At 36.5% G+C, this 12361-nt stretch overlaps 1 protein-coding gene across 1 annotated transcript in view; it reads left to right on the top strand.

Moving 5' to 3' along the window:
• The window catches only part of DPP10 (dipeptidyl peptidase like 10), an 846520-nt gene that overhangs the window by 654945 nt on the left and 179214 nt on the right, over positions 1-12361 (top strand). Inside the window, exons 6-7 of the mRNA XM_049889192.1 lie at positions 11996-12048; positions 12146-12227. Coding sequence (XP_049745149.1) covers positions 11996-12048; positions 12146-12227 — 135 coding nt within the window. The remainder of the gene's footprint in view (positions 1-11995; positions 12049-12145; positions 12228-12361) is intronic.

Here is a 12361-nt window from a genome sequence, read left to right as displayed (position 1 = left end):
GTCGACTAATGGCAATGGGTTTGGTTTTTGGTTATGTTCTGGATATTCACGATGCGCTCAAGACAACCCATAGGGCACAAGGACTAGTAGCTGAGACTGCCCACCTTCGTATATTCAATATTGGAAAGCTCACTAGAGCTTAAGTACTAGGAATTTGTGCATGTTCCTGAGAATAACTTTAATGAAAAGTCCAATAAAAATACTACAGATTAAGAAGTAATGCATTGCATTTGAGAAGATTTTAGTTATTCCTTAATAAGCCTTGCGGTGCCAGAAATAAATGAATGAATGAATCAATGAATAAATTGTTTTCTTGGTTGGTTGAATGGGTGTTTGGTTTGTTATTTTTATTATTCTATTTTATTAGTAGCCACAGTTGTACAAAGTACTTATTTGTTGCTGTTTTCTCTTATGTCCTCACCAGGTACTATTGTTTATACATCAAGAGTTGTAATATCCCTTTGGTGAATTTCTATATAAATAAATATGATGTGATTGCAAATTTGGAACCCTGGTGGTGCAATGGTTAAGAACTTGGCTGCTAACCAAAAGTTGGCAGTTGGAATCCACCAGGCACTTCTTGGAAACTCTATGGGGCAATTCCACTCTGTCCTATAGGGTCGCTATGAGTCAATCTACTCAGCAGTAATTTTTTTTAATTGTAAATACTGAAAATGGAGGGACAAACAAAGGAAAAAATAGCACATTAGGAATTAAGACAATCTATTCCCATATATAACTTATTAAAATGATGTGTGGTAAAAATAGATCAAGTATAATTATTTTCCACTGTAGCTTGCTTGACCCTAGTGCTTTCATTTCCTTTCCTAGTTGATTGCATGCATGGTTTATGTTAAAAAGAAGTGACTTTGCAGAAACCCTGGTGGCATAGCGGTGAAGAGCTATGACTGCTAACCAAAAGGTCAGCAGTTGGAATTCACCAGGTGCTCCTTGGAAACCCTATATGGGTCAGTTCTACTCTGTCCCATAGGATTGCTATGAGTCCGAATCAACTTGACGTTAGTGGGTTTGGTTTTTTGGTTTTATAGGGTTGCCGTGACTCAGAATGAACTCCATGGCAATGGGTTTGCCTTGGTCTATGACAAAATTATAAGCCTTTCCCAAGTCAACCTTATTTAAGAGTGGAGCTAGCATTTGCTTACCTATCTCACAATGCAAAATCTGGAAAGTTTTTTCTCACACTCTCACACCAAAATAGGGGAATCATTAATGGCTAAGTCGGATGTTTAATAAATAAATAAATAAAATAATAATAAGCTCCACTAAATTGGCAATGTGACCAAAACGAATTTCATTATTCAACTAGCTATCTTTCCTCCAACCATCAGGATGAGTCAGTATAATCGCTTTCTTTCTAACAGTGAGTTAATGTAAAGGAAAGCATGCCCAGAGAGGAGTAAGACAGGCTAAGGAAGAATTCTCTAAGGACTCTTCCTTATCTGTTGACTGCATTCCAAGCACTATAATCTTGTATGCAGTAGTAAATTAGGGGTTTAGAAAGTCAAGACACCTCTAAGAATACCTGGAGAGTTGATTTAACTCAGGTTGTTTATTTAAAAACCAATGCAGTTTAGAATGACTAAATTGATTGACAGTGTATAATAAAAGCTGTAGAAAATTAATCATATAATTAACTCTAGCAAGATACATCTAATAAATAATAAAAATAATATAACAACTAATGTATATTGCACATTTAAGATATGCTAAGGACGTTGCTAGCATTGTCTCATTTAATCCATATTTTAATTCTATTTAAGCCTATGAGGTAGCTTCCATTATCGTTCTTATTTCTGGAATATGGAAAATAGATCTTCCCCTATTTAGAATATAGTTAATTTGAATTCAATGTAGTAAGCTTCCAAGATTAAATTCCTTAACCAAGTCATTGAGAAAATCATGTTTTTTCTGTCCCATCTTGTATCAAACCCCTTGCCATCAAATAAGTTTCAAATCATGGTGACCCTATAGGACAGAGTGGAACTGCCCCATAGGGTTTCCAAAGAACACCTGGTGGATTTGAACTGCCAACCTTTTGTACAGAAGCCAAATTCTTAACCACTATACCACGAGGGCTTCCTTGTATCTACTATTCATTGTTAAATATCTGCAAAGACTTTCGTGAATTCCCTATGCTGTTTTCTTCTAATCCCAGGCAGAACTGTAGTGTTGCTTTCGTGTATATCAGTCCTTGCTTCTATTTCAGGAAGCTCAGAGCCTCAATTTCAATAACTCTTGATTTAAAGAAGGTCTACCATCTTTTGATACTTTAAAAAAGGTGGCTTTCCTACACATCTCCTTGTGTAATGCCCACTACCAGGTATTTATTAAGTAGTCATATTAACTGGTCTTCTTTGTAGGCGTATGGATGTTATCCTATCGCTGACAGCGTCATACTTCAGGATAGATCTTGAATTGTTTGTTTTGACGATGAATGCAACGCCATTCCTCTTCAAGTTGTCATTCCCGGCATAGTAACCATATAATTGTCTGATTCAAAATGACCAATATCAGTCCATTTCAGCTCACTACTGCCTAGGATATACTCTTTATGCATTCCATTTCATTTTTGATGATTTCCAATTTTCCTAAATTCATACTTCATACATTCCTGGTTTTGATTATTATTGGATGTTTGCAGCTGTTTCTTCTCATTTTGAGTCATGCTACATCAGCAAATGAAGGTCCTGAAATCTTCTCTCCCTCTTTGCATAGCGTGGGAATAATATTTGACTCCTGTGTATTTTACATGGCAACTTCTGACCTCTGAGCCTGATGCAGCAGTATGACAAGTTTTTTAAACCTTCTACATTTACTAGAAATAACTTCCTTATTGTAGTCCAAACCAAAAAGGGATGATTAATTTCACACTGGGTAAACATGATATCACTGAAGCCCCTTTCTGATGTGCTATAATGAAACTTCTGCAGCCCCAGATTTTCCTATTCAGTTACATTAAGTAGTTGTTGTGTTGACTCAGATTCATGGTGACTGCATGTGTGTCAGAGTAGAGCTGTGTCCCATGGGGTTTTTAGTGTCTGATTTTTGGAAGTATATTTCCAGACATTCCTTCTGAGGTGTCTCTGGGTAGACTCAAGCTACTGACCTTTTGGTTAGCAGCCTGGAGCCATAACCTTTTGTACCACCCAGGAACTGCGCTTAATCACATTAGCTCTAAACAAACGGGAATTATGAAAGAGCTGAAGAATTCCCCAAACCTGCGTGAACCTAAGGAAGACCAGAGGCACCTTAAAATGCAGATTCCAAAGTTCCACCTCAGGCAATCTCCAGGAATTTATATTTTTATAAAGTTCCTCAAATGATTTCTATGAAGAACATCAGAGTACATTTTTTTTTTTAAGGAAAACTGGAGTTATAAGACACTAACTGGTCAGAGTGTAGCGCTAGGCTTCTGAAATCAAGGGGAGGTAGAGCACAGAAGTGAAGGAAACGATCCCACATACTTGCTTTCCCTTAATCTTCAGATTTCTAGTCTCAACAATCTGCATTAGCTCCCTCCCTTGGTGGTTCAGTGGTTAAAGCACTTGGCTGCGGGAGAAAAATGTGACAACCTGCTTCAGTAAAGATTTACCACCTTGGAAACCCTATGGGATAGTTCTGCTCTGTCCTTTAGGGTCGCTGTAGGTCAGAATTCGACTCAACGGAATGGATTTTTAGGTTTTTGCAAATAACTATGTGTTCCTAGCATGTAGCCTTCCCAAGAGAGAGAAGAGGTGTGTTCTCTACCCTCAGGCTCCGGCGCCTCCTCTACATGCTGGTTTCTGGATAATGTGTCTGACATTTTCAAGGTTCAGTTCACAGATGTAGATTGGTTGAGCTTTAGGGCTGAAGATTTGGCCCCTTCAGGGGGAAAGTTATGCTTTTAGTAATAGTCATGTTAGTTCAGGCCACATGCTTGCCCAACTGAATATACATAGAACAGTTGAAAGGCAATCATTAGGTAGAGTTTCTTGCCATCAAGACCTTACAAATAGAGGTCACAGGGCATTTTATGGTGAAAATCAGTAAGGCATAAGTGTACTACGGCAGAAAACAACTTTCCAATGTTACCGTTGCGCCATTGCGCTGTAAAGTTGTTTCTAGAGTCGGGTTCCCTTTTGAAAAATCTTTTTCATTAGCTTGGTATTCAGATACTTTTTCATAAGAAACTGAAAAAGAGCACATTGATCTTTATTGATGTTTACTTGCATTTTCATTCAAGATTCATTATTCTCAAAGATTTTTGCTCAGGCCCCTCTCCTTGCCAGAGTTACTTCAACCCCTCCAGTCACCTCCCATTCTCTAAAAGAGAGGCTGGGATTTTACTTGAACAAGTCATCACCAAGAAACTGAGGCAAAATAAGTTATGTCACTTACCCAGAGTTACACAGCGAATGGTGAGTCATACACACAATCTACATTGGCTCATTAACACTTAACCCGTTATCTCCACTCTCACACCACCCTGCAAACTTTGACTAATATGACGATGGACTATACTAATTGAAAATACGAACAATATAAATTCTGTTAATTATCAATAAAAATGTGTTTTAACAAATGACTAAATATTTTTTAAAGAAAATAGACAGTAAATGTTTTCTTCAATAATATTTAATCCTTTGTTCAGCTTGACTAGAACTAAATAAAGAAGTTGACATGTATTTTAGTAGTCAAAATTCGAGAGTGTTTGTATATCACAAAAAAGATGAAAATGTACTCGTCTTCTCAAACATTTAAATACATTTTAATGTTTCAGTGTGGTTTTAGTCAGGAAAGGCAAATGAATAAAAAAATGAATAAGGGAATGCATAAGTAGCTGTTGTGTGCCATCGAATAGATTCTAACTCATAGCAACCCTGTAGGACAGAGAAGCATTTCCTAGACTGTAATTTTTACAGAAGGAGATCACCAGGTCTTATCTCCCACAAAGGTGCTTGGTGGATTTGAGCTGCTTACTTTTCAGTTAGCAGCCAAGCGCTTAACCAGGGCACCTTTGCATAAATAGAAAGAACAAAAATAACCAAGAAATAGTCTAAATTTCTGTAAGGGGTTTAGTATATAACGAGAGTAATATTTGAACAAAGAAAAAAATAATAATAATTGAACAAATGGTATTGGGCTACTGCCTGGCAATTCGGGAAATAAAAAATAATACTGGATTTATACTTTACACCTTAAACAAAAACAGTTAAAGGTGGATTGAAGAGATTTAAGGATTTTGAAATACTAGAAGAAAATATTGTTTGAAAGTTGATAATGTTGATTTAAAGAAGCCTCTCTCAGTATGCTATTAAGGTGTGAAACCAAAAAGGAAGTAACTATTAGAAATAACCATGTAAAGATTTGAAATTTATCTATAGAAAACACACACAAAATAAAAAGTCAAACATTAAATTGGGTAAAATGTTCCACTCATGAAAAAAAAAAAAAAAAAAACTTGTACAATATATTAAAAGAGCTTTCAGAGATCAACAAGAAAATGAGGAATAACCCCATCAAATAAAGAGAAGACATGGATAGATAAACCACAAATGAAGAAGTACAAAGAGATTAAAAATTATGACAAGGTATTCAAGCTTAAGAATAATCAAACTGCAAATATAAACAATTTTTTTTTCTGCCTTTCAATAATCCAAATCAATACAATGGGTAACATGGGAATAAAAAAAAAGAAAGATACGTGTGTAACACGAGTGCAGGTTTTTTCAACCTCTCTGGGAAATGGTAATGTGAATCAAAATATAAAATGTGTACTTCCTTTAATCCATACATTTTACTTCTAAGAAAATAACCTAAGAATATGCCCAAATATGCAATGAAAATAATCACAGCATTTTATATGTGAAAAATATGAACAATCTAAATACCTATTATTAGGTAAACACTTAAACAAATTATTATACATTTTTGGAAATGATATTCATTATGATTTTTTGAGGAATAAACAAAAAATTACACGACACAGATGAGTCTTAATTACTCATGTGGTTATAGTGTTGTGAAAGTCATTAATACAAAACCTGTATCAGTCATTTTGTGTTATTTTTCTCCCCCTTGATTGTTGTTGTTGTTCGTAGCCATCAAGTCGATCCTGACTCACGGCGACCCCATGTGTGCAGAGTAGAACTGCCCCGTAGATTTTCAAGGCTGTAACCTTTCAGAAGTTTATCACCACGCCTTTGCTAAGAAGTGCCTCTAGTTGGGCTCAAACCACCAACCCTTCTGCTAGTAGTCGAATGCTGAACTGTTTGCACCATGGGGTTGATAGGTCTTTTTTTAATTAGCAAGTTTATTTTTAAATGTTCTTATAATTTTGGCGTAAATACAGCTTAACAAAGCAACACCTAAACTTTATCAGCTTTATGAGATTTTTGTATGTAGTTTTTGAGTTGGACTCCCTTGAGTATGTTTCCAAGTCTGCCACTTACCATAATGGTAATATAATCGAAGACTCCTTCACTACATTGTGTTATATTAAAACAATGCTTGCATTTTTTCCTCCTTTATTGTAGTAGAAAGGACATGGATTTTGGCAGCAAAACACCTTGGTTCCAATGCTGGATGTATTAGTAGAGTGTCCTTGATGGATAATAATATGTTACAAGCCTACAGTGAGCATTATGTTAAACACATGAAAGTAGATTAAAGTACTGATAAATATTTATTATGTCTTTCATTCCCTGACTAATTATTTTCCCTTTCACTCAATTTTTATTCTTCACAATGTTCACAAGCCTTTTTTTTTTGCTTGTTTTTGCAGTGTTGAAAAAGATTTTGTAGCACTTCAGCTTGTCATTTTGTGAATTGTATTTACTACACTTGAGTTTTCCTACCTGATTGTCACAGTTCTAAACTGCATAGTAAAGGTAGGAATCTTCCAAACCAAAGCCTCACTTAATCATCTTAAGAGGTAGAGCAAAATTGACATCATTGTACCATTTACTTCCAGGAGAAGCAGATCTCCTTTTGCCTATATTGTTATTTCCATCACTGGCATTCTTTCATAAATGCTACTTACTCAGAGAATTGCTTCCCCACAGTTCAGTTTTTGTAACTGTTTGATTCATTGGCAAATCCGTAGTCCTATTTTAAATATTCCCCAGGCCATGAAAATGAATGCTATTTATACCAGTTCAGCAATTTAACTACAGTGCAGAGAAAGCTTTGTCACCCAGAGACATAAACCTCTGGTTCAAGCATAAATTACTGGAGTATCTTGTTCTTTTTCCTTGTAAGTGTAACTCTTCTGGACATGAATCTCCATAGATGTCTTAGTTAATAACAGATATTACAAGAAAAAAAAATGTGTGTGAAAATCAGCTGAAGAGAAAGGGATTTACATTTTTAATCTGATATATTAGATCATTTTTCCAAAATGAAATCTCTCTTAGCTATGGTAATCATAATTAATTTCGGCCTACCACTGTTAATAAATCTTTGAAAGGTAGCTTAATAGATCTTTCAGAAATGAATCTTTCACGAAGCTGGAGTTGCACTTCACGTACGGTTCCCTGAAAGAGAGTGTGCAGCGAGATTAAGTCATAAAGTGGGTACCATTAGAGAGGTCTGTGCTCACCTGGTGGCTTGGTTTCTTAAACTTTCCATGCTTTCAAAAATTGTCCGGTAAATTACAAATTCTAGTACCTCTTAAAGTTGATTTAAAGATTAAATGATGGAATATATGTAAAGCACTCAGCAGAGTCTGGTATGTAGCAAATTTTCAATTCAAGAGTTATTTTTCTACGTAGGACTGTTTAAGTTTTGTACACTAGCTGCCTTGTTCTCAATTTACATCGATCCCTTCACTGCCAGAGTCAGCTATGATCTTCTCTATGTTGTGTTCTTGAAACCAAAAAGATGAATCACTTCTTGGAAAGCCTGTGGGCTTATAATTGGCAAGATTTAATTTATGCATGAGTTGTAACAGAATGCTCTGTACTAATGTAATTTTTCTTAACCTTGTAACCTCGGCTGGATTATAGACTTTTCGAGGGCAGGGATCATGTATTTCATGGTCTTTTATTTGGCAAAATACCTAACTTATTAGCTGGCATATGATTAATGTGCAATAAATGCATATAAACTGACTGAAAACATGTGGGAATAAAGAAATATTATCAGTTTAACAGACAATTGTTCAAAGAGCATGAATGCCACCCTTCTGCATACTTTTATAATTTTCTTGTGTTCAGGTCCTGGCAGGACTTAAATATGCCTGCTGTCCTCCCTCCCCCAAATGATATCTCATGCTATGTCTAACGTTACTGGTATTAGGATACAATTCTCAGAATCAACTTCTTCTTGGGTTTCCCAGGTAATGTAGAGATAATGGGGTCCAGACTGGGTGGCAGGATTTTAAGATGCTGTTTGGATATCCCTACGCCTTTAGCATCATGGGGTTCATGGTTGGACATCTCAAGACATGCTTCCAGGAGTAAGCTTTGGTCAAAGTTTTTGCACATTATACCTTAATTCAGTTCCACCTCTACTTCCATTGCCATACTTATTCATAATCCGTAACAAGCATGGCACATTATTTGCAGAGGTAGAAAGAATATAGTCTCAAATGCAGCTCTGGCTTGAAATGTGTTTGTACTCAAGGATCTCAACATACGCCCACTTTAGCTTTCAATATGCACTAGCCAAATATCGTAAGAAAAAGGAATACCCTTCCTAACCTTAAGTGACTCCACTCTGACTGCCTCATCTTAAAACTAGACTTACCTAGCCCAGATAGACAAGGAGATTAAGATAGAAGAAAATGAGAAGTGTTAAGAAAAAATACAAATGGAATCCATGTGGGGTGGGGAGAGAGACTGCGATGCAGAATAATGCAGACTGAATTTAGATCAGTGTGCGTTAATATAGATGTCCAGGAAAGGTAAACCTAATTCTTATTGAGGATCCTCTTTTTAAAATCTCTCCAACACTATACACGATTCAAGATCTGTTTCAGCCCCCTCTATACTCTTTCTATTAGGTTGTAGACAAGAATATTATTTCAATTATGAGATGTTACAAAACATGAAATATCTGGGATCCGCTCATAGTACACACACATCCACACACACGCATCAAAAGACAAGGATTTTAGAGGAAAGCATTTTATCCTCAGGCTAGGTTCTAATTATCTGTAGAAGGCAACTACTGGCTTTGTAGTTACATAGCTGTCAATAGATGAAGCCGAAAGCCCTGTAACTTGTTACTTTAACCTGTTATGAGTTTGCAGACAAGTCACTATTAACTTCTTTATTGCGGTCTTCCACCTTGGCACACCAGCAGAGAGAAACAAATACTGTATCAGGCTAAAAACTCATAAAGCTGAGAGTTGACTGTATACCCTCCTCTCCAATGCAACCACCTGGTGGACATCTAAGTTCTTTCGGTTCATGTTTTGAGAAGAGGATGCAACCTCTATCACAAATATAGAGTAGAAAGACACCAGCTCTATCTGGCTCTGTCTCAGTGGTTGTTTTGGTGGCCCACCTTGCCCAAAACACTAATGCATGGTAACTCTTTCTTTCAAGATGGATGTGAGCCTAGAATTCAAGTACAGTGTGTGAGGTGATTAATAAACGGAATGGATAGTCTCCTTTTACCCATAAAATCACTGACATATCTGTTTTGAGTTTCAAGGTTTCACCTGGATGTTTGCTTTGGTGACAACTTTCTGAGACAGAAAGTATGTTTTCAGAGGTGGTCACATTTCTTGTCCCATTGTCAGCTACAAGTAATAGGTTCAAGATGCAAAATTTGTTTGAAGTCAAATATGGAATTTAAGTATACACGTGGGTGCCAAAACAGACACCAGGAAAACATTATTTTTGCTTTCACGACTCTATACTAAAGGCAATCTCAGCTTTAATAGTTATTCCAAAGGAATGAGAGATTGACGTTTCATTGTAAAATACAATATTGTAACAAATGGGGGAGCAATTGCAAATGCAATGCAAAGAGAGAACACTAACGTTGTTTTATCAAATATGTGTCCAGTCCTGTTTAATTGAAGCTATTATCGTAGCTTTGATAAATATCAATTTGACTTCTAGGGAGTTTTAATTAACGGTGTTAATAATGTTTATTTGACGTGAATCCATTACAGAAAAAAAAAACTTTTAAAGTCATTGAAATTGAAAAAATGAAAGTATCAATATAAGTTCCATAAATCTTAGAACTAATAAGATAACAATATAGCTAGGTAGAGAAAAATTTGCCTCACTAGCTTCACACAGCTTAGAGAAAAATAATTTTCACTGAATCTCTTTCCCTAACCCATGTTTTGCAATTTTCCTCATTTCCTGTCTATTCCACTGTTTCATCATCTCTAGTTAGTAAGGACAGAACTACAGAGATATCTTTGTATTATCCCTTACGGTCCCTGTGAGATGGATGCTGGGAAAAAAACATTTGCCACTGAGTCCATTTCAACGCATGGCAATCCCCTGTGTTTCAGTGTAGAATTGTGCTCCATAGGGTTTTCAACAGCTATAATCTTTTGAAGGGAGCCCTGGTGGCACTTGATTCAGTGCTCAGCTGCTAACTGTAAGGTCAGTGGTTCAAACCCACTAGCCGCTCAGAGGGGGAAAGATCTGGCAGTCTGCTTCTGTAAAGATTGTTGTTGTTAGGTGCCATCTCGTCAGTTCCGACTCATAGCAACCCTATGTACAACAGAAAAGGCTACAGCCTTGGAAACCCTAGGGGGAAGTTCTACTGTTTCCTACAGGGTTGTTATGAGTCAGAATCAACTGGAAGGCAATGGGTTAATCTTTTGAAAAGTTTCTGGGTGGTGCAGTTTGCGCTAGCCTGCGAATCTAAAGGTTGGTGGTTCAAGCCCGCGCAGCAGCCCCATGGAAAAGAAGTCCTACTGATCTGCTTCTGTAAATATGACAGTCAAGATAACCCAATGGAACAGTCTACTCTGTCAAACATGGCGTAGCCAAGCACTGGAATTGAATCAACAACGTTTGTTTAATCTTTCAAAAGTAGATTGCTAGGTCTTTCTTCCAAGGCTCCTCTGGGGGGATTCAAAACACCAACCCCTTGGTAGGCAGCTGAGCATTTAACTGTTTGAACCACCCGGGGGTGAGTGCTACAACCTCTCAGAAAATTTGGCTTTACAAAGAAGCAGAGTTCTTTGTAAGATGGCACTAAAATCTGTTAAAGATCGCGTACATTTCCATTATGATGACTTGTAGGATGTTGACCTCTGGTCTCCACCAAAAAAAATGTGACTTTATGAGTATGGAATTATTACTCTGTGGATATTGATTATTTTCTGTAAACACTATACTGTATTAGATAAAGTGGTAGATGCAAAGGTAATGCACACCTGGACCTGACAGTATTCCAATGGGAAAAGAAGACTTAAAATGCTTATATAGGTTCCAATGGGAAAAAAGACTTAAAATGCTTATATAGGTCACCTGAGTGAGTCATGTATTAAATGTCATACAATAAAGTGTCAAAGAGATGACTTTTAACTGGGGGAATCAGTGTGCAATTACTTGACTTAGGGTAGGATATCCAAGAAAAAAAAGCAGAAAAGGTTCATGGTATACAAGAGGAATTCATCTAATTTGATTGAAGTGGAGACTGGATACAGGGAAGTCGTGGTAGATAAGTGTGGCAAAGCTTGTAGAAGACAAACATCAAAATCCTTTAATATCAGAATATCAATTTAAACTTTATAGACAATGGGGAGCCACTAAAAATATTGAACAAGCAAATGATATAATCACAGTTATACTAAGTATGGAGTGGATTGAATAAGGGATGAGATTGATGGTAGAGAGAAGAATTAGAAGTATGTAGTAAGGCATAGAGGAAGTGAGAAACTCCTGAACTGGGATATTTACATATTTTGATTCCTCCCTAACATCAATTATTGGATTTTAGCAAGAACATATACACACATTAACATGGGACCTTTATTTTAAACTAAGAAGAATAACTTTTTTTTTCTTTTTTTCAGATTTTTCATTATTCGTATACTGCTTCATATGTGATTTACAACATACACACTAGGTAAGTTCTTTGACTTTCTGGGTTTCATGAACGATTCTCCAACTTAATGGTGTAGATGTCAATTCATTCATGTAAAATATTTACATTTTTTTTTAAGGGAAGTTTGGGAGTTAAATCCACCAGAAGTAGAGGACTCTGTCTTGCAGTATGCAGCCTGGGGTGTCCAAGGGCAGCAGCTGGTAAGCACAGGACTTACCATACACCAAGTAATGGGAGCCATGGCCCTATGAAAAATATTGTCCTTGTAAAAATGCTGTGTCATACTTGATGTTTTTCAAAGCACCTTTTGTATCTTATATTTAGTTTTCTCATT

This window comes from Elephas maximus, chromosome 6 (assembly GCF_024166365.1).
Source record: "Elephas maximus indicus isolate mEleMax1 chromosome 6, mEleMax1 primary haplotype, whole genome shotgun sequence".
Taxonomy (NCBI): Eukaryota; Metazoa; Chordata; class Mammalia; order Proboscidea; family Elephantidae; genus Elephas; species Elephas maximus.
The sequence above is the reverse complement of the archived record's forward strand: the minus strand, read 5'-3'. Positions and strand labels throughout refer to the sequence as shown.